The sequence below is a fragment of the Anoplolepis gracilipes genome, chromosome 16 (assembly GCF_047496725.1).
Source record: "Anoplolepis gracilipes chromosome 16, ASM4749672v1, whole genome shotgun sequence".
NCBI classification, from domain to species: domain Eukaryota; kingdom Metazoa; phylum Arthropoda; class Insecta; order Hymenoptera; family Formicidae; genus Anoplolepis; species Anoplolepis gracilipes.
The window spans coordinates 4,981,213-5,005,978 of record NC_132985.1 but is presented as its reverse complement, the minus strand read 5'-3'; the positions used below and the strand labels follow the sequence as shown (position 1 = coordinate 5,005,978).

Sequence of the window (24,766 nt, the reverse complement as noted above, 5' to 3'; positions counted from 1 at the left end):
CTGTAGCACAGGTTTTGTCTCTCTTCTCCCCTTTATTATCCCTCTATCTTTCTTCTTGTCTCGTGATTTTCTACGCTTGAAAGGCCTCGAATAAAAGATAACTGGCGTAATCATGTCGCGATTCAGCTATGATATGGGTTTATTCTCGTCTGAAACGCGTGCCAATAAATATAGTCTGTACGTCATTGCTTTCTCTCTATTTGCGGTTGCAATTCGTGATTCGATTGTGATATCTCGATTCGATGGTAATTTATATTCGCTCGAACATTTATAGCTTTATCCCGGATAATATTGCATCATCGCGAAAAATCGAATAAAAGTAAAATCGCACAAAAGTAGAAAATTGATTAAGAAGGATAATTAAAAATTTAATAATTTTGTGAATTAAGCTTTAAAGATACATAAATACTTGAAAGACGAAAAATATTTTATTTTTCTAGTTACATATAAATATTTTTAAATGTTTAGGCATATAATTATGTTATCGAAAAAGTTTAGTTTTTTTTAACCATAACTTGATAGAGCCGAGATATGTACATTTTTATGGACGAAAATTACTATGTATATGAGTATAAATTACATATAAGAATATTGAAATAATTACTTTGGAGAAAACGCAGAGCATGATTGCTATTAACAGCAAGTAGTTTTTGCTGAAAGGTTCGCATCGAAAGGTGAAATTCTGCACACTTGCTACTTGCCATAGTATCGAAGGTTAACGAGAATGCAAATAAAAGTCGGAGACAATATGCTCTTCGTAAGTTAATCGAGAACTCACGACGATTTTGTCTATAATCCATTCTTTTGTGCGCATCAAGACAATAATGCATCGACATTCTTTTTTATGCATCCGTTGATCCATTATTTTCTATCAATCTATTAATTTAATTATAACTATCAATTTAAGTATTTTTTAAAATTTTATTTGTCACTGCAGTTCCTTCATTAAACTTTCTCTTCTATTCATCATAACTGTAATGTCTGTAAATTTGTTTAAATATGACTTTTTTAATTTTAATTATAAGAGATATCTTTGTGTCTTTATAAAATGTTTATGTCGTGACAATTGTATCGGTAAAATCAGTAGCCGTTGCAAAAAATCTTCGGCTTTGTTCAAGGATTAGAACAATAAATACACATGTTCGATCTAAAACAAATCACATGTTTAAATCGTTTTGCTTGTTAATTCGTGCAACAGGATGAATAATTTTCGCAGCTGCATCGATATTCACCTCTGTCGCATAATGCGATTTGGTCGGCTCTATCGGTATGCGCATAAAAGGAGGAATAAACCAAATAGAGAGGAGATGATCTCTCAAGCGTGAGTCCCCGGCGGTCCAAGGTCAATAGCGAATTTAGGTGGCGAGCGGAGGACGTCCGCGATGTCGCCTTTGCCTATAATATATAGTACGCGCGTCTAACCGGGAAAATATAGCCGAGATTTACAGCTTTCGACACACCTGTAAAAAAAAAGTTGGGCGCACGATTAGCCTTTCCGATGGAGGAGAATTATCTCCTCGAGCGAGTCTCGCAAATTTGGCGACCGTGAATAATCGACCTCGTCCCTGATTAGATTTTGGGGGGCGCGTTTTTTTCTTTTTTCATTTCGTTATCGCAGTTTTCAGCGCTAAACATGCGCTGCCAGAAATGGCTCTTTGAAGACGGTGCTTCATGCTTCATTTGCTATCCAATCACCTTGACCTGTTTAGCGTCTGATTTCTCCTAAACCGCTCAAGGTGTGTTAACGGGAGTTTAGTATGCGTTTATATCGAAGTCGTTGTATTTATTACTAATATTAATAAATTAATCCTGAAATAGAGTATACTGAATAGAAAAACATGTAGACAAGATAACTATATTTTTTTATTATAAAAATTTTTCAAAAATGCATGTTATATATATATATATATATATATAATAAAGCAAAAAGAGAACTTAAAAGTTTTCCGTTTTAACTTTCTGACGGGATATTTATTTATACGATATAACATTCTAAGGTTAATTATTAATATTTGCAATTAATACATAAGGACTTTAATCTAAAACAATTAATTTTGATAATATTAATGTAAAATTTTTTAAAAAATTTAGTTCTGTGCGATAAGAAAAGAAATTATAGGATAAATAATTTAAAAAAATTATAGCATTTTAAATATATTAAAGTTAAATATGTGGAGTTAAATAAAAAATTATATTATGTTTTTATAAATTTTTATTTATTTGTCAATTTACGTAAATTTTTTAATGTAATTTAAAGCTATTTATTTTTACTTGTAAATATGTATATAATTAAAAGTTTAATTTCTAATTTCAATTAAGATTAATTCAAAGAATGTAATAACATTTAAAGTCTGAATAATTTTTTGCAGATATCTTTTACTAAAGATACTTTTTATGTCAATGTTAATATGATATTAAAACAATATTCAGGAAGAAAAATGCATATATGCGCGCACATATATGCAAACATGACTGTGGTAAATTTTTCTAACTTTATATTTTTTTACACACTTTTTTATTTGCAAAATTAATCGAATATTTCAAAAATTCTATACAATTATTTAATATAATATAAAAAATGGAGAAAAGGGAAAAAAGCAGGTATATAAAATAAAATTTGTATATCTAATTTATATATTTACGTAATAATTTATTATTATATTTATTAAACAATTTTTTATGTCCAATTTATTAAACATATAATAAAAAAGCAAACGCTGAATATATATTTTTTCTAAAATAAATACGTGCCAAATAATTTTTCTTTAGAGATTTTTGAAATTCCTCATTAATTACACAAATCACCGTACAACTCGGCAACAACTTACAGCTTGTTTCGAAAGCCCTGAAATCATCGGATGCTCCTTTAACGGACCCTCGGCGCGGGGATGGCGCGTTCACCCGTGTGCGTTACACGCGCGTGTGCCGACGCGTGTGTACGCGCACGCCGCCGCTTTCTCTGCGTGTGTGCGTTAATAATAATGACTGACCGACTCGTGCACCGAGGTGGGGCAAGTTCACGGTCACGCGTCGTGTATAGAGGCGGTGGTGGACACGTACGCGCGTACGTTTTGCGCGTGTACGCGTGGACTAACGCGCGCGTGTGTCTCTTACTCTGCTTCTTTTTCGTTTTTTTTTCTTTCTTTTTTTTTTTTTTTTTTTTTTTTTTAGTTCTGTCTCTCGCCTTCCCCTGCAATCTTCCTCTCCCTCTCTCTCTCTCGCTTTTTCTCTACGTCGTTTTATATATGCGTTTACCACAAGCCGTATTATTTACATACCGTCGCGCTTAATTTGGCGAATCGCCTACGCAAAAGCCTTTTTTAATGCGTCTAACTTTTTAACCCGCATCTAGTGTTTTATTTATTATCGGGTACATTATTATACCTTGTTCCAGGCGAGTTTTTAATTTACATATTTACGACGAATATTTGAATGTCATGTTTTAGACATAGTTTATTTTCGCGAATCCGGATGTTTTAGACATAGAGTTTTCAAGTAAATCACACAATGGGGTAAATTATAGTTATTGTTTGTGAATGCGATAAATATAAAAGCCAAATATATCTCGAATTTACAACGAATATTTCGTCTTGTGGTATCTTAATTTCGCTGATTGGACTTGAGTATAAGAATAGGCGAATTTAATTGCTGTTCAACTATTAGGCAATCATTTTGACGAACTCAATTATAAAATGTATATATAACACATATACTCTTATATATAGGCGTTTGTATATTGACCACATACATGTCAATTTATTTTCATATTATTTGCGCGTTAATTAATTAATTACTAATTTTACAAGAACATTTGTAAAACCGATGGATCGAAATATCTGTGCAAATTGAACGAATGTATATTACAGATTGGCAGAACGTACGCGGTCGGACCTTTAAAGGGCATTCTATACGATAATACTCGGAGTGCAATGTTAGTCACGTTTGTCTACTCATGGTTTGTGGGACGTCCCTATGCGGGGTTGCCACGACTTCTAGCCGGCCTCACTCGGATGCCTAGAAGACTCCTAGGCAGTCCTAGGCATGTAGCTTCGTTTGCACGCACAAGGTTACGCATATACTGTACACTCGCTATAGTATCATGCGAAAAAGATGCTCGACTGGTCTGAGTAGATAAATTAGCATAGCGTTCAATAGAAAGAGAAATCAAAAATGTATTTAGTTAGTTTCTCTTTCGACCGAATAAATTACGAAGAAAATTAACTCCTTGACCTTGATTTCCAATTTAAATCAATTCAATTTGGAAATATAATAAATTTTTCGAGTAATTATAAAGAAAAAAAAAAAAAAAAACGCTCGAGACAGATTAAATTTCTCGAACAGAAAGACAAAATATTCTGTGAAAGAAGTAAATTAATCTTCTTTGATTCGATTTTATTTGGGATTTTTTATTTGAAGCATTTAAAAAAATTTTTTTTTACAATTTCGACGATATATTTAACTATTAAATTTAAGTAAACCCCACAAGTTAATTTTGTTATTTATTATCAGATATTTAAAAGAGATACGAGTTTCTTATCTTAAGCTTTACCACTTATGCGGCTCATAAAAAGCAAAGAGAGACAGCCGTGAATGCTCTCTTGTTCAGTTTAATCATAGATTGACGTGAGCGAAAGGGCAAATGTTTAGGCGAGTCTTGATAATAATTTCGAACGTTGGGGACGTTTTTTTGATCGTCGAGCCCTAGACTATAGCGGGTTTCCGAGAAGGTTACATATACGTTTCAATGGGTCAATACGTTCGGTCGGCCCCTTGGATAGTGGATATACCTTCGTCTGGGAGGGCCGCGTATAAAAGTCTACGCGTCTGCATCGATCTTCACCGATACGTCAGACGAAACTGCTAGTAAACACCTTCAGCATTGAAATCATATTAAAATCGTTGACGGAATCAGTTGCCAAAGACGTTCCATAACATCAGCACAGGAATCATCAGTTTCTTCCCTTTTATCTTCTCTCGCGACTTTTTTCTCTTCCAGCCTCGCTCTCACCTCGGCCACCGCCGAGCTCTCTCGGATACTCGAGGAAGGATAATACGAGGGGAGAGAGAAAAGATTGCCGGGTCTAATTAGCTCGCCCCTCGTAATCGAGCTCGTAAATATACAGAGAATTGCGGTAGACTCCGTCAGATTCGTAGGGAACAAGTATTATACAGCTCGAGTCGAGAGATCGGGCGAGACCGAGACTAATAAGAGATAACCATGGCCACGCGTGTGCATCAAGCTCGTTCTGATGCATTCACACAGCCGGATTGTGACTAGGATATCGCTAAGCCCTGCGTAACCTTCGTTCATGAAACGTGTAGTATCTTGAGTCGATGACCCGTATATCTGTCACGAATATCAGACTCGTTTGCTTAGATAAGATGATTATAATTAAATAGGAGACGTATATGGTTATCGGGATATTTGATGTCAAAATTTTAAGGAAAGAATATGGCGTTCAATTATTTATAGGACAAAGGAAACACTCATGTTTATTAAACACTTTATATAAAAATCTCGAATTTATTACTATTATATATTTCATTCGAGAGATTTATTATTATTATTTATTATTACTATTAAACTGTGCTTTACATTTACTTTTCAGCAATTTTTCAACAAGAGAAATAAAAGACAATTTATTTTATAATTGATGATAAATATTTCTCTAATGATAATTGTCACTTGTCATCTCGCTGATAATTTTTTTTATTCTGTAAGATTGATAATGACAAATGTATCGCGTACGCGAACTATTGATTTGATAATTACATTAATTCTTACATGCATTTTTATGTTTGGTGCTACAACACTTTGGCTATTGCTGTTGCAGATTTTCCAAGCGCAGTGAAAAGACTTCTGAAGAACGACATCCTGATGTTTAGGACAGCGAGTAGCGTGCTGCACATCTTGCCGATCGCCGGTCTTTACACCTTTCTGCCGAAGTATCTCGAGAGCCAATTTCGTCTGCCGGCTCATCATGCAAACATGATCTCAGGTAATTATCGCGAATGAACATGCAAACGGTGGCGCGTAAATCTAGGACTCGATATACTCAATTATATCGTTCAGCAAGAACGAAAAGAAAAAAATTAATTTTTCCTTACGATTTTCTTGATGTTTGATACGACTTTTAGTCAAAAATGCTTTATTAGACAAATCTTTAAATTTAAATCAGTAACTTAATTTACGAATTTCCTGCAATATTTAATTACGAAAATCTTATTATTCTTAATATCTGTAATAAATTTTGTTTGAAAAAATTTTAATAACATGCTTACTTTTGAATGCATAAAATTTATAAAGTTTTATTAACACGTCATAGCTAATTATATGCTACAGCTGTAGCATAATGAAATACGTTACAATATACATGTACTCTTTTCACAATTTTAAACATATTTTTCAAAAATATGACTAAACATTTTGAAAACCGGAATTCTGGTATTAAATAGTAATTTTTTTTTTTTAGTTTAAGAAAGAAGTTTTTTATTGAATAGTGTCATTACCTAACATATGCACTGTGAGAGAGATGAATCGTGTGCAAAATAATAGCAAAAGTTTCTGAAAGATCGGCCAGGCGACGTCGCAAGATTTTGCCACCGGATGTCCGTCGCGATTACGATGTAAAGTGGATAATTTGACGTAAATGACGGAACGGGTGTGTTATTCCATTCACCGAAAAGAATAATTCTCTCACTTCGTTTGTTGTACGCAGAAACTTGCGAAATTTGTCGGCAAATTATACTGAATTACCTCAATTTTAACTTTAATTATTATTAACATTTCGTATAACTCAAACTAAATATAATAATATATTTAATATTTTGCGATGACATTTCATATATTTCTAATTTCATTTTTCTTAAGAATTCTTTCTTAAGAGTTCTTTTTTACTTAAGAATTTTATTTACTTTTAATTAATTTATAAATTACGGAAGTTAATATTGCGAGTGAATAATTTGATATAACCGTAGAATAAACTCGTGTATCTCAGTGTTAATTGTATGATGTCTTATTCCACATGCGGCGTGTGTATGTGTGTGCGCGCGCGCGCACACACACGTGCTAATTTATGATGATTGTTCGTCGAGAATTGGCGCCGGTCGTAGAACAAGGTTGCGTTCTGCTTCTCTATTTTACTCCTCGTCATTCTGCGCCTAAGTATTAATCTATGGCCTTATTATTCGAGGAATAATTTGGTAGAAGTACCCGTTATTACGTATTATTACACAATACTATTGTATTGATTTGAAATTATTTCATAGCTACGCGATAAAGTTATGTAAAGTCAATAAAAGTATAAGTAGGCAGTCTTGATCTCATGAAACATTTTACGATCAACTTGTAGCATTAAGTATATTCAGTTTTATTTCTGTATACTTAATAATTTGATATAAAATATTGAAGACAAATATTTTATATTTATTGTGCGTTTAAGATATTGGACAAAATTAAATAAACTTAGAGAATATATTAATTTTTTTGAAGATTTAATAATAATAATTATTACAATATATGTTTAGTATTACAATTATTATATATATTTATATTACAATATAATAATTATTATTGCAAATCTTTTTTACTTTTATATAAATTATTGGTAGTGAGAAAAAATATTTTTTGCCCTGTTCAAATTGGAAAACAGTTTTTTATCTAACAAATAGAATTTTTATTAATGAAATCTGTTTTAAAGTAAAGTGATGGTGGTCATCCTTGGATTCCTATGACTAAGCCCTGACGCAAAACATGAATTACCTAGGTGAATGGTTTTGGACGAACGTCGATATATAACGAGTGTAATTTTTTGCGCAGGTGTTGGCGGCATCCTAGTTATGGGATTGGGTATTATAATTAGTGGCGTATTTATCTTGCGAGCGAAGCCTAACGCGAGGTTTGTCGCAGCCTGGATCGCCTTCACTGCGGTCGTTTACGCGATCGGCATGGGTGTATTGATGTTCATTGGCTGTCCGATGGACGATTTTGCAGGGCTCGTGTCACATCCCGACGGGTAAGAAAACTCTTATCGTATCTGTTCAAAATTTAAAGTGCCAATAAATTTGCAATTATACTCGATGCGAATCTCTCGAGAGAAGGAAATATTCAGGTTCATTAAATTATGAATAAGTTGAAAAGAAGTTTCAACTTTTTTTTTTTACATATAGCAAATATTATCTAACACACTTTTTTATCGTCTTTTAATTATAATGTTTATTCATTAAAATAGATTGTCTGACATAATATTAGTTTTCGCAAAAATTAAAGTATCTTAAAAATTTTTCGCGTTCTTGAGTTAAATGATACAAATATTTGTTACATTTTGATGCAGTATCGTTAACGAGCATAAAAATAAAATTATTTTAATTATTTATTGTATTTAACGATATTTTCGAAAGCTCGCCAAATCATGTTATTTGTAACATTGTTACAACAAAATTTTTTCGCGACTGCCGTTTTACATATATGTAAACGCTGAAACTCGCAGACGTCGGTCGTGTTTAACAAAAAAAAAAAAGAAAAAAAAAAAACATGTCCGAATGCGTGTCCTATTAGAATGCGCATAGTAAATATATGTATCGGAAAAGGGGAATTTTTCGCTCTCCCCCATCAACTTATTTACAAGTCAACAATATCTTGCGGTCCAAATACATACATTTTGAACTCTTTCGATTCACCTTGTTTATTCACCCGCAAAGAAATTCTTGATCGTGACTTTGTTCAGTTTATAATATTATTATAATACTACAAACCGTTGAACAAACCACTAGCATTTATTAAACATGGGCAAAAAAGTTTAATGCACATTTGTTCTTTAATAATTGAATTTAAATAATTTAAATAATATAAATAATTTTGACAGTTTAATTGATTCTTATGCAGCTACAATTGTCAAATACTTTAAAGATATATATCTCTAACACAATCTTTTATATATTTACACATTATATTATACAAAAATTATCCTGGAAAAAAAAGTTTGATCAAATCGCGCGAATTATATCGAGATAATTATGTTTTTTACGCGCATCTTTGTAGGACGACTTGTGTTAAATAAACAAGGTAGACGGTTAAGTTTAGCAAGTTTAAAGCTCAGTGAGTTTGAAAAAGCGGAATCGACGTTTTTTCGCAGACTTTCCAGCTTCGAACCGACCTGCGAGGCTACCTGCGACTGCGACCGAAATAAATTTAGTCCAATCTGCGGCGCGGATGGCAGAACGTATTTCTCCGCGTGTCACGCTGGCTGCTCGAATTATACGGTTGCCGACGGCAAAGTGGCATCGGTAAGTGTTAAACCCAGTAAGAATCAACACTCGGCAGGACATACTCTGTGCGATGACACGTCCGTTCGAGCGAAATTACGCGGGATACGCGATGATAATTGAAACGGTCATCAGATTGGAAACACTTGGTAAGAATTGAGATTGTCGCCGAGTCACTTGGAAGGACGATACAAAATTCTGAAGTGTTTTGCTTTTGAACAAAATGAAATATTTAGATAGCAGCATACATATATCATGTATCATTTTAAGATTAATAATTTTGGTTACGCATAAAAAATCTGAGATCAAAATTTAAGTAAGTAAAGGAAAAGAGGCTCACATATAAAAGAATTTTTTAAAAATCTGGAATCAAAAATGACCAATAAATGAACAAGTGACAGATAATTGTGCGAGCGCAATTATGTTTTTACTACACGCGAATTATTAAAAAGTTGCTATTTTCCTCCTCTAACGATGTTACGTTTGATGTTTCGCAGTATTATAACTGTCAATGCATCGGACAGAACGTGACGATACCAGAACCAATCAGCACGGCGAAAATCGGTTATTGTAACCTCGAATGCAGCAATATTTGGGTTTACATGCTCCTGTTTTCGGTCTTCGTTTTTATCCATTCGACTAGCGAGGTAGGCTCCATGTTGCTCATTCTGCGATGCGTGGATCCAAGAGACAAAGCCATGGCGCTCGGTCTGATACAGTTCGCTATCGGTTTATTCGGTAATTATTTGATGAAACATTTATTTTCAACAATAGAGGTAATGTAGATACCGTAAAACCTTGTTTGATTCGAATAAAATGAGAAAATAAATAAAGTTGAAGAAGATTCTTGTTTCTCGAAAAGAGTTTTAAAAGTTTGTAATAATGGATCTTTTTTTACGTACAATGCAAAATAAAGTAATTTAAATAAATTGAATAAATTAATGAAAGAATTGCAAATCGGTTTTGCATCAGTAGAATTAAAAAAGAAAAAATAAATTAATGCAAAAGATCGACATAAAAGAAATTTTTTTTTAAATTAATTAATTTTTTAATGTTAAAAAAATAGTTTTAGAATTGCTCTTTTTAAGACAACACAGTATCCTTAATATATTCATTCCTTTACTTCAGGTAATGTCCCGTGTCCTATCGTTTATGGTGCTGTGGTGGATTCCGCTTGTCTCGTATGGGAATACGCTTGCGGTGAGCGAGGCGCCTGCTGGCTTTACGATTCGAATGTATTTAGAATGTTCTATCATGGTAAGCATATCTTAAAATAGAGATATATATATATATATATATATATATAAAAGAATCTTCCATTTATTAAGAAAATATAGAAATTTTAAATAAGAGAGAAATAAGATAATTACATTGTTCAATAAAACGCAATTCTTGAATCAAACTTTAATGCTTTTTAATCTATTATATGACTTGAAAAGCTAATAATATATAATTACATACGTTTATTAATAATAAATTCAATTAATGATAAATTAATATTTAAATATTAATTAATTAATTAGTAAAAAAAAAATTAAACAGAGATTTACGAGAGAAAAGAATATATACATATAATACGTAAGCGCGCAAAAAGTGTTATATATAAGATTGCGTACAAGCACAGAGTTTGCGTAATAATTTGCGAATATCTCTCTCGACAGGTACGACAGGCGGTATCCTCGTGTTGGCCTTCGTGGTGGATATAGTCGTCTGGTACAAGGCCGGGAGCATAAGCTTCGTGGAGGAACAGGAGGGTGAGGAAGGTACCGCGGAGGAAATGGCGACGTTAAAATCGCAGGACGCTCAGGCGGTCGAGAATGACTATTTGTGAAGGTTTCGCATTACTCTTTGCGGTGAACGGGTCGTGGCCGATGCGTCGTCGTCATCGCCGTCTAAGGACGCAGTGCAGTGTCGTAGGATACACGGGGGCGTCGTCGTTTTTCGCGAAAGATATACCGGTATATAAATATCCGCCGTGTGTTCTCGGGGACGCGGCCAAGGATCGACTTGACGGTTACAGGTCGAGACGTATCTTCTCTCGAATGAGTTCGTTTTGATGGAAGTCTAGTCTCTTTTCTCTCCTCGACGATAGAGGAGACGCCTCTCAGGACAATCAACGCTGGTCGCGAATCGTTTTCACTGTCCGTGCGCGCGGACTCGAAAATCACAATAGAAGACTGGCTGAAATATAGATGAATGACTTGAACGATTTCGATTCGATTACTCTTGCCAGAGAATCGCAAACGTTGAATGAAGAAGAAACGGATACGATTGCGAAGTTGGAAGAAAGACTCGGAAGATCAACTCAATTACGACAAGCAGGAAGAAGGATTTTCGCAGAGCAAGCACGTTACACGAAGACGCGCGGGAGAACCGAAGAATATGATAAGATTCAGATATGCATCGTAATGAAAGAGGATTATTTTATCGATAGATCAAAATAATCAGGCGCGATAAGAGCGATGGGTGTGTGTAATATAGGTCTCCCGAGCGCGTCTCGAAAAAGGAGTTACAGTAAGGTTTCTCTCTCAGGGAGGCTGTCAGTAAGTACACGCAATATAAAGTAATACTTCCGTGCCTACGAAACGACGGTGCTTGCGGCGAGCACGCGGAATCCGCTTCGACGGATCCGGAGAATCGAATCGAATCAAACCACACGGGCGGCCTCGCGGATCGCGACAGTGAGGGATTGCATCGTGCATTGCGCACCAGTGTTGATTAGTATACGACGATAGTTCTCGTCGCTGCACGGTATCTAACGGTAACATTTACCGTGACGCGAAAGGAAACGCGGAGCACTGCGTGCCCTAATATAAATGCAATTTTTTTTTCTTTACTTAATATACAATAGAATTTTATTACAAAAAGGCTCAAATGAGAAAGCAGTGCTGAAGAATCTTTTGATATTTCAAAATTGCAGCAGCAACAATAATTAAAGATTTATTGATTGAGTTTAGTTATAAGATTTTTTAAAATAATTTTGATTACTATAAAATTTTAATTTTTAAGATTTTTTATAAGAAAATTTTAAATATTGGATATATAAATCTTTAAATATTAATATATATGTGTATACATATATATTTAAATGTAAAAAGATTGCTAACGATGATGAGGTACTATTTGTTGGATTTCACTGCTCTGAAATAGTATAGCTGTTGATTAACACTCCTTATCACTTATTGCAGTCAATTATGATGTTAACTGTTTATATCATATATTAATGAATAGCTATCAAGTCGATCAACTGTTACATAGAATATGTAATACTGAAATATAAAATATATAATTGAATTTATTATTAAAGTATATATACAGAGTCAATTAATGCATTTATTTGACGTAGATTAATAAAAGAAGAATTTTTCTGATATATTTTATCAAATTTTATTGTCGAACACGAGTAATATAAAAAAAATGTAATTTATTTCAACATACAGTGCGAGAACAAATTTATATAATTTTTCGTTTCTAACGTCATAATTTAATGCTGCAATAAAGAATCTCAGGAACTTTAAGAATCTGCTACTCTTTTGGAACAGAGTTAGCTTTGGTAGATAAAAAAAGGAATTTGTTGACAGTATGACAGATAGAAAATGTAATCAGTTATTAATATCTTAACAATAAACGAATATTAATTTTATTTGTTAGTTACAAACTACATTTTTAAAATTTACATTATTTTATTATAATGAAATATTGATTCGAACTTTGATATTTAGGATATTTTTATTATTATATTGCATTATATATAATGCATTTTAATTATATACATAATGATAGACTTAGATTTGTGTGTCGAAAATTTTTGCGTTGATTTATTATTATTAAATATAAAAATTCTTCCAAATATATTGTACATATATATATAATTTTATATATATATGATTTTGTTTTTAAAACATTTTAAATATATAATTTTTGTCTATTAAAAATGTTAGCTATAATATGTTAAATACAATTTGCAAAATTTTTTAAAGATTTTTTTCTGTAAATAAATAAAATTTAAATAATAAGTAATACAAGGAAATAAATAATTATATGAAATACATAAAAACGTGATCAAAATAGACGATGCAAGTCAGAAGTCAGATATTTGCAGGAATCTATATTAATCGTGATGTTATATATGAATATTTCATCATCATGTAATATTTAGAGAGAAAGATAAGACATTTTTTAAATATAATAAAAATTAAAAAATTTCAGAATTTTTTAAATATATTTAACTATGTAAGACGCAAGTTAAAGAATGTGCAGTTATTATTATTCCATAAATTCATGCAAAACCGCAGAGGAAAAAAAGGGACTGCATGTTTCTGCAGGAAACCTCTAATTAAAATACTTTTCTTTTTTAAAGTTATTAATATTTTTCTTTTTTAACGTTAGACTTTTTAATAAAGAATTGGTTGATCATCAAAAGGATATTACAATTAAAAGAAAAATGAATAAACACACGAGCTGACATGTTCCGTGTTTCCTTTTCGGATATAGCACATTGTTTGATCATTTGTGTCACATGGTGCGCATTACATTAATTGCGATCATCTCCAAGAACACGTAAGAAGAAAGAAAGGCGAAGAGAAAATGCCGCTCATTCTCTTCGATCAGTCGTTATTCGATAAAGAATATCGTTTTTCTCATGCAAGAAGCAGACAAAGAGTACGTACATGTATAACTATGCACGTGTAAAAGAAGGGTATATACTTGCGTATATAAGTGCGTAATGTATAGTTTAAATCGTCGATTCTGGTCAATCAGTCCTCGACCGTTCACGAACATCTGCGCTTCGGCTAAATGCCCGTGTGCATTTCTGCTTTAATCCTTGCGTGTCAATGTTCTCGGAAAGATCATCGCGATGACCGATGTGCGTCAGATTTTGAGATGGAAATTATCCACGAAGCGTCGCGAACGATATAGATCTAAACTGCAACGAACAAATTCTAAAAAGCGAGAAGGAAGAATGTATTGAATAATTGTACATTATAAATTTGTTCTTAATTCGAGAAGCAGAGTTGAAGAAAATATAGTTTGTACTACTTTACTCGTTGTTATACTATAAGTGAATAATCGTAATAGTAACTGATGATTATTGTGGAAATATCTCAAGAAAGAGATAGAGAGAGAGCGAGAGAGAGAGAGAGAGAGAGAGAGAGAGAGAGAGAGAGAGAGAGAGAGAGAGAGAGAGAGAGAGAGAAAGAAAAAGAGATAAATAGCTTTTTCTGCCACGCAATATCATTGTATTTATAAATTTGCATGTATTTTTTTGCCTTTTTTTAAAGGCAAAATGTGTTTTAGATCTATATTACTAGCGCCACGCTTTGAATACAAGCATTTTACTTACCTAACGAATGATGAATGAAAAGTAAAAGCTATATAAATTAAAAGCGTGTTATATAAGTGTATCAACCACTGAAAAATCAGAATTGTAAGAATAGTAAAATAATACAATAAGTCAAGGATTAATGCAGCAACGACTACCTCTCAACATACATCTCGTTATTGTTAAAACAAGTTCATTACCGATATTTTGGTTTAATGAAAGAGTAATTGTTAAGCTCGATACTGATTATACTGTTTTAACAATAATGCACGACGAGATTTTAATATGCTCTATAAAAGAAATTAGCAATGTATTTTTATGTACGAAAAGACTCGCATTCTTAACACGAGGTTTAACGCGTAGACGTTCGTGTTGAGCGGCTTGAGACATTTTCTTGTATATGGTTGGTTCTCGATTTGCGCCATAAACGTATTCTTTAACGCATCATCAACGAAATTCTATAAATAAAAACAATTTTTGTTTAACCAATTAGTTTGATATATGATTTTGCATGATTTAAATTTACTTTTTTTATTTTTATACATATTAATTATATAAAAATTATGTCTATTAATTCTTAAGCTTTTGTGTGCGGAAATATATTTTTAAAATGACAAATTAGTATTATATAATACCAATTAAAAATTATACAAATTTAATTGGAATAAAGTTTAACCGAAAATCACAAAGGTTTTTTAATTATAGATTTTAATTGTATCTACTCTTGAATTATATATGCAATTTAAAATTTGGCGCTATATTCTTGAGAACGGATTTAATAACGCAAATCGAGATGTATATATATTTATTTCATTCCCGCTTTTAAGTGTCGATATTCAAATACACACCTACATAACACCATCGTCAAATTCGGAATTCCTCTCGGGTGACATCTTAAGCCACTACCCCGTCCGTGTATTGTACTCTCGCATAGAGTACTGTAATACAATAGTAAACATAGGCATAGATACCTATAAGAATTATACGTATTTGTGATCTGAAAAATAATTTTCGCGATGACTAGCAGAAGCCTTCAAGTGATGTGGAATGAAAAAGAAACGAAAAAGAAAGAGAGGTGGTTGACAAGATCGAAAGCGAATATATATGTGATATATGTATTTTTAAAAATATATATCATATATGCTTTCGATCTTATTCAAATATTGGAAACTATCTGAATAAATTGAAGAAAAACGAGAGAAAGATAAAACAAAAAGTAATACCAATTATAATTATTAGTATAATTATTGCACCGATGGTTGAAGCAGCACAGCCGGAGGATGCGAAATATACACATACATATACACACATACAAAGAAGCAAATAAAGAGTTATTAAGAAAAGCTGTATTTTAATATGATACACTTTACACATCGTTATAGAACACGCTCGTGGATGTCTGATGATCGTCTGTCTGAATGCTTTCTAGTGCTTCGCACGTTTTCTGCAGCAACGGAAGACGACATCTCACATTAGTAATGTACGTCAGTTTTTCGTATTTATGTAGAAAATTGTCTGTAGCCAGCGTGCATGCGAAAGAGAGAGCGACAAAAGCAGATACGAACGCGCATTTAAAGAAATTGCGCAATGATTATTATTTAATTGAGAATATATTGGAAACATTCTTTGCGTGAAAAAGAGAGAATATATTCGAACTATTGGCAATCCAAACTAAACGAGCGATTCAAATTATTTGAACAATATTTTAAAATAGAAAGAATTATTTAAATATTACATAATCTCCTTTTAATATAAATTATTGAAAAATAAATAATTTTTTTAATACTTGAAAAAGATATAGATAAAAATTAAATTTATATATATATATACATACAATAAAAATTATATAATTACATAATATATATAATAAATATTATATATATTATATATATAATAAAAATATGCATAAATTAAATTTTAAACGATTGTTTGTGTGATGCAATTGTCAATTCAAATCTATTATCTCTTTCTCACGTACGGTCGGCTTTCCGGTTCGATCGATCTTGTCGATGGTTATTAACTCTTAAACACAGACATAGTTTAAAGTTACACTATTATGGACCATTTCCTTCGTAGATTACTCTTTTGAAATTTATATTCTTTAACATGTGTATATGTATTATGTAAACTGTATCATTTACACATACGTCCCTTTATTATTATACTCCTTTTCTTTCGGAATATAACATATAAATTTTTATTGCATTTTTTATTCTTTACTCTCAACGGTTGTTTGTGTCTAAGGGTTAACTCACTTGAACATGCAGCTTAGCGCGATAAACGGGAAATATATTTTTGGAGACTTTTATGTTTAGACAGTTATGTGTGTGCACTTTTCTATTGATCCCGGGAACCGGAACGTCGTCCGTGAGGCACGAAAACAGGTCTTGGTACGCTGTTTTACGTGAAAATAAATATAGTCGAAAAAGCCGAGAATCAACATACATACATACATGTATATGTGTATATGTATATATATATATATATATATATATATACATACATACATATAAAACTATTATTATTATATAATATTATTTTATTACTTACATTAATCTCTATTTACTAATAATCTCGATTATAATGAAACGAAGTTATAATTCTAATTACATTAGAAGTTTGACTTTAAAGTGATCGATCATTTCTCTTCGCGCATTTATCAGAGATTACATGAAATCAGGTAATCCTTTTTTAAAAGCGCGAAGAGCACATAATTTTATTAATCGGTACAAGCGAGCAGCGAGACTACTTTTTTATAATTAGCGATGATAAATTAATTAAAATAAGCGATTCGTGAAATCAGAATAATTAATATCGTTACGATTAAAAAGACGTTTTATCTTGAAAAGCTCCGAAAGCATTTTATAGATTTAAACGGATTTTAAAGTCGCCAATTGCTCTTACAAAATTGACGCGAAACCGGCTGATCTTCGCATTAAACGACATTGATTATTCTGAATTTGTATGTCACGGATCAATAAAGTCGATAATACTGTACTAAATAATCATTTGTGCAGTGTTGCTGGCCGCAACCGAGAATCGTGTATTTTTGTATATCCGCGGAAAAAAAAATCACATAATCTATATATTTTAAACGAAAACACCACAGCACTGTGCGACACGGCACGGCGATATGGGGATTATATCTGATTATAATCAGGGATGTTGAGTGTGCGTGTGTGTGTGTTTAAATTTAAATACGCAAAGAGTGCTTATCAAATCAGTACTTTCGAATCGAGTATCTGTGAATGGAAGCGCTTTTTAATGCCCGTATCGAAGCTCCTCGATGATCAAAATCAAGCTCTTGAGAGAGAAACATCAAGAGATTATGCTAATTAATATAACCCGTATAGTATGCATAGTTGATTACCGTTCTCAATATATATATATATATATATATATATATATATATATATATATATATATATATGTATAATTAATATATCGTGTAGAGAATACATTGTAATTTGATCGCCGTTTGATCGGTCGGAAATATTTTTAAATCACATCGATCGTAGGACGTACAATTTGCGCAGTTAACGGCGGTGGCCGCGGGTACAAATTATAATGTTAATGCAGTTTCCCTCTACTCCCTCCCCCTTGCCCTCCTTTGTCGATCGATTTCTTTCAATTACGATAACGAATTCCGTTGCCGTTCGTAAGAGAACGATGACGGCCTGCTCACCATAACGATTTCCTCCTTGGCAAAAACACAGAAAACCGAGACGCAAACGCGCGCAAGTAGATGCTTTTTATCGAGAATTTTACTTATAATTTTTTGTTGGAAATATTGAGATGACGTATACTTCGTCTACGTCACGGTAGAAAAAAAAGCTTAAAATTATAACAGAAAAGCAAATTAATCTGTCATGTATCGGAAAGCCAAAAAATTCTATCTATTGGACATTGTGATTTTTCATCTTCACTTCTAGTTTCTTTTGCATTACTATTTTATTTAATATTATTATTAATTTTTATTCAATTCACGTCTAATGTGTAAATAAATATGCAGATATATAGAAGATACAATAAGAAGGAATTGATTATAAGCAATTTAAATTTTAATTGAATATAAAATTCTCTTTTTAATATCTTGAAATTATTGATCTTTATTAATACCATGTATAATTATATAATAATTGATTTCTGTGTTTTATATTAATAATTATATTAATTTTTAATAATGCCCCAAAAAAAAACAGTATAATGTATAAGCAATCATACTCACGTGCTTTGCTTCTCGGTGTTTTGCCCGCGTGGTATATGTATGATATACTTGTAAATACAGACAAGTACAATAACTGCCAAAATAACTCGAATCTCGAGATCGAATTTTTTTTTATCTTTATCTTTCTCGAGCGGCGCCGATGCTGACTCAATCGGCGGCAAATAATTCGTGACGATTTCTCATGCATGCTTCTTGTCTGCACTCGAAATCACTTCTAACAAAGTTTGCAAACAAATTTTCATTATGTTTAATCCGAACTAACGATTTAACGATCAGCAGTTAAATAATTAATATCTCGAATTACCACGAATTATTTGCCGAACGCTCGTCGTTAATTAATTTGCTACGCAAAACCACGACGATATGCGAAAATCGAAAGACTGTCTCGAAATCGAAAACTATCGACAGATTATCGTACTCTGAAACTGTGTATATCAACACTGCCCGACGAAACTCGTTGTTCTTCACTGCCACACACAACCGTGATTTTATACTGTTGCATTTTACTCCACACTTACATACCAATTACTATCTGCCATTTGGGGGAAGGGAAACGATGGTATAATTATTTTTATTACCATCGGAAAAACAATACAATAGAGATTACTATTTTACAATCTTTTATATACTTTATATTCTTACTCATGTTAATTTTCAATTTAACCATCGAAAATTAATATAAGAAACTTTATCTCTATTGACGTGATGTTCGAAATACATATTATCGATAAGAGATATAGTCTTCTATTATTGTTTCAAAATGCATTTTTGCCGCATTCAAAACTCCTTACACACAATAACGTTATATAATTTCGCATTCGTCGCGGTTCTACGGGCTTATTTTGACGGCGATTTTATGATGCTTTTTTTTGTCAGGGCGCTCTAATCTAAAAAGGAAAGACCATTGGCATTGGAATACACACATGATATACCATAATATTATATTTTAGTAAAGGAATGTGACAAAAGGCTCCGATAAAAGTTAATAAAATATCGCAAGGCTTAAAGAGCGAGTAATAGAAATCAATGTAAATAAAGTCAAATATAAAATTTAAAATATAAACAGAAGACTCCAAATATAAGACGAGCTGTACAAGAGTTTTAAGGAGCATAGCTAAAATATAAATAAGTAAAAGTCAAAATTTAAAAAACTAAACGAAAGCGAAATTGAATACGTTGAAATGTTATAAATTTATTAAAATATTAAAAATACATAAAAAAAAAAACGGAAAGAAATTACAAGTAATAAATAGAAATAAAACCAAATAATCACAAATACAAAAAAGAGGAGGACAAGAAACGCAAATTAAAAATAAATGAATAGAAAAAATATAAAATATAAAAGAAGGGCGTGTAATAAAAAATTGAAATTAAATTAATTTCGCTCCTTAATCTCTGCGATATTTGTTAATGAAAGAATTTATCGATATAACGTATATCTCTGTAGATGCGTAACCGCCGGCCGCGCGCGTAGCGTCGGCGATCTCTATCGCAATTTTACCTAATTAATCGATGTAGACTTCTTTGTGGGAACTATAATTACTAGTCTTTAATTCCGTGACGTGCGCGCATATATTCTCGTCTGCCGTCAATGCGAATGTATGCGCCCATATCGGAAAGCGAGTTTGATAGAGTTACTTGGAAGACGAAGTAGTGTACAATGAGAGTATGAAATATAAAAATATAATGCCATTTTTTTATGTACACAAAATATTGTAATTACAATTATACTAATAATTGCTATTATTTTATTATTATTATTATTATTATGTTGATATCGTTATCGTTATTGTAAACTAATAATTATTAGATTTTGAAGTTATTATATATAATGATTTGAAGTTATTATATATAATGATAATGATTTAATTATTAATTTTATATTGCTAACGTTTACTATTATTATGTAATAGCAAATTACAATTGTAATAATTGCGACTTTGATTTTTATACATAATATTTTATACATACATATATATTGTAAGAAAACAAAGAGGAAAACGATCGATTACTCTTCAGGAGACGTAAGTGTATTTTCATATAGAGCATATGTATATATGTATACATATATATATAAATATATATATATATATATATATATATATATATATATATATATATGCTACATTATGTGTACGAATAAATGTGGCACGAATAATTCTATGCGAGATTGAAAGATCGCAAAACGAATTTTATCTTTGTGCAAAGTCTCGTTGAGTCTCGTTTGTTTCTCCTCCCGTTTATTTTTCGGCTAACGAAACATTGTACAGGAAGACATTAAAATGCGAATTGTATTTTTTTATGAGAGTTACTTTCGACGGAGCGAATGCTAATTGTCATCCCGGAAATCGAAGAATTTTTGCGAAACCTGATCTGTGGCTCTGCTCGAAATAGTTTGCGAAATAATCTAATAATCGTGAAATTTCGGCGACGTAACAGTCTACCGCTCTTTAAACCGACGAGTATTTTCAACAGGCCAGTAGCGAGAGCTTTCGAAATTGTAATCGTACTCTCGTGGCAATCATTTTCTTTGACGAAAAATTTCGCAGTTTACCTGATGCTCGAACTGACGTGCGAAAATATAATTGCTCGAATTACCATTCAATACATACACAAACCTGAATCCTTCTTCGGGACGTCATTCCCGATTAAGCGCTGTAAATAGGAAGTGTCAAAGGCGTTCGATGAGCCACTTAGGTTCTTAAGGTTCCCAGAAAAACTTCCGACATTTAAGTGCCTAAAGACCCAGAGACACATCTATTCTCTTCGTTGTCTAGTTTCTACGGTTGGATAAGGCATTGCTTGTTGAAATGACAACGACAAAAACTAGCGCTTGTCCGCTGTGTAATAATATTTCGTTTATTCTGTGATTATGATTTGCCGTGTCGCGATGCGATAGGACATCTCACAAAAATAGGATGAATTGATATTTTTTAATTTTCCAATAGATTAGGATATATAAACAAAAATAATTGTCTATATTGCAGTATCTACAACGTACCTGCGTGTATGAAAATATCGCAATAGTGTTAAAAACTATAAAAAGAAGACTGCACAACCTTACCAGCTTTTTAATTATCGAATGAATTCTTTCACGTTTTTTTTTTTCTTATAATAGTCCTTTTAAATCGTGTAAATTAAAAGTTACTAAACAGAAATACAGCGCAATAGAACAATGTACAAACCGTTGACCCTCTGATACACACTTTTTTTTGACAGCTTCGAAATAACTTGGCACGATGCATGTTATTTTCTGGTTATCCTCATTGAAAGATATCAGTTTATCGTGACAAGTCGTCTTCTTTATTCCATATTTCCTCTATTGTGCGTCACCAATAATCAAAATCCCATTATGAATTTGACAGTTCTCATCAGAGGGTTGAATAAAACAATATGATGCGCCGAAACGTTGCAAGACCAAGAAAGGATGCAATAAATAATGACGAACAGAATAGAAAAGTCTACGCCACGCGTAAGTTTCTATAAGTACGTTTCGCTATAGAAATGGAATTTAGAGTACGCACTGATGAGATCGTGGCAACGCTTTATTCAACTTCGCTAGTTTTGTCCATCGCAAAAGATGAGAGAGCCTGTCGTTCGACAAACCTCAGCAGATCTCAGCACTCCGACGAAACGAACGAAGGATCATTTATTTTTTATTCAAACTCGCAGAAGGGCCAGCTCGTTTCCGTGGAGTGCGCCTAATACACAAATAAAAAAAAAAGATAATTATAAAATAAATAAATAAATGTGAATGAATATAAATGAATGGATAAATATATATAAATATGTATCTATATCTACAGATGCGCTTGCGTGTATACACACATATACATATATATATATATATATATATATATATATATATATATATATATAAAATAAATCTAAGTATGGGGAACCTTGAGAAACAAACGTGGAGCAGCGAAAGTGAAAGATCCATACAAAAGTAGAAACGCTCGAACGTCGTCAGTCGATGCTTTAGTTTCTGAGGGGATACAAGAGTCAATTTTTTACGATTACTTGAACGAAACCCCTGCATCACACTGTAACATACCTCCGTAGCACATCTCATAGTTTAATTAGCCCTCGGATTATCGTCGTCGTTTAAATTTTTTCAGACATGAAAGAAAAAATCGTATACCTTCGAATATACATATATTTATTTTTCTGACTAGAAAATCGAGGGACAGAGAGGAAAATAAGAAAGAGAGAAGAAAAAAGGGGGAGACAAGACGGTGGAAAGATAATGTACACATACTGTAAACGGTGTTTTGGTAATTCGAGGGTTAAGACTGATTCTATACAAGCGCGTTATAAAAATACTAGACCGATCATATTTTATAATTATACTGTCATTATTATTGTTTGTAGTTATACAATTACTATCGAATTTGTTTTAATAAACGGCAGGTGCCATGATTACATATATTGGCTGAAGTATACACACATGATTATTTTTAAATATCCAACCCGTTCTATCTAGTCTATTAATATAGACAAAATATATATCTATATAAATATATGTATTTTCATTACACAAATAATTCTTTCCAAAAATGACATAATTTTACAGTATTTTTCTCTAGAACTGCTGTCGAATAATTAAACATTTATTATTATATAATTATATTCTTTACTAAATAAAGAAAAAAGGTATTGTAACTATAAAATTATGTCAATTTTATGCGGAATTATTTGTATAATAGCTTTCTATTTTAAAAAATTTCTGTTTATTAGATATAATAAAAGTAAACTGTTATAAAGAAATATAAGAGAGATATTGATTAAAGTTATAATTTCAGTGTAAAGCGCATTTATAGTGATTTTTATTAATGTTATTAAATTATGTAATACATATTAATAACTGAATTAAAATAAGTCTTTACAATTTGAGGAATTACTTATGAATTGACTTATTATTAGAATAGCAGACGAATACGTGAGTTAAAAATGTCGGTATAGTTAATAATAATTGTCGCATGATTAAATTAGCAGGGATACTTTTAATATAGTATATAAAATAAAATTGTGTTGAAGAGAAACTAAATAATTCATTTATTCAATAATAAAACAAAATTATATTGACATAAATTAATTTTAGTAATGTTAAGATAATTTTAATTTAATTCAGTGTATTTTAGTTCACAATACGAAGATTGCTTGGCTAATTTTAATTATATTATTCTGTTATTGCAACTAATAATAATTTTACAGAAAATTATTACATAATTAGCTAATATTTGAACTTATTTCGTGACCTCTCTTTCGTGTTATTTAAATCTTATTCTTCATCGCTTAAATTGGCTAACTCTGCTGCCCTTTTATGCGGCTTGTATGCATTAGTGTTTAAATTATAATTGGCGTTTATATTTCGATTGTACGTTTTAAACGGTAGAACTGTGCCAATAGTACGTCTGGCACGAAACTGGTTACCATTGGTATTTGTGTTTATGTTAGAGTTTATGTTCTCGTTTATGTTGCGCTTATGATGCCTCTTCTGTCTCATAATCATTTTTTCGACATCTCTCATCATCATTGGTTCCATATCAGTCTCCTCGTCATCGAAGCCTAGAGCTTTTCGAAGGAGGCGAAAATTTTCGCGATTCATGCGAGTCATCATGGATCTTTGGTTAGCAACCTGTAATACAATTTAGTTTTTAAAGTCTATTGAATTCTTGAATAATTAGAGTAATAAAAATCTGTATAAAAACTTATAAAATTTAAAATTTATATTCTGTCTGTTAAAATACTTACCAAAGAGAGAAAGATAGAAAGTGAGAAATAAAATAATTTTGTTTATATGTACATAATAAATAAAAATTAGATTATATGTACCTCACTACTGTTTTCATTACTAGAACCTTCACTAGGAACCACCTCTAGCTCAGTAAGAACTACCTCTGGCTCAGTAGGAACTATCTTTGGCTCACTAGGAACTACCTGTGGAT

At 31.9% G+C, this 24,766-nt stretch overlaps 1 protein-coding gene across 3 annotated transcripts in view; it reads left to right on the top strand.

Annotated features, from left to right (window-relative positions):
* The window catches only part of Oatp74d (Organic anion transporting polypeptide 74D), a 75,031-nt gene extending 51,784 nt beyond the window's left edge, over positions 1-23,247 (top strand). For all 3 annotated transcript variants that reach the window (XM_072908471.1, XM_072908472.1, XM_072908470.1), the window contains exons 7-12: positions 5,835-5,999; positions 7,820-8,015; positions 9,135-9,285; positions 9,762-10,002; positions 10,393-10,521; positions 10,926-23,247. In XM_072908471.1, coding sequence (XP_072764572.1) covers positions 5,835-5,999; positions 7,820-8,015; positions 9,135-9,285; positions 9,762-10,002; positions 10,393-10,521; positions 10,926-11,095 — 1,052 coding nt within the window. In that variant the 3' untranslated portion in view covers positions 11,096-23,247. The remainder of the gene's footprint in view (positions 1-5,834; positions 6,000-7,819; positions 8,016-9,134; positions 9,286-9,761; positions 10,003-10,392; positions 10,522-10,925) is intronic.
* Positions 23,248-24,766: the final 1,519 nt, after the last annotated feature.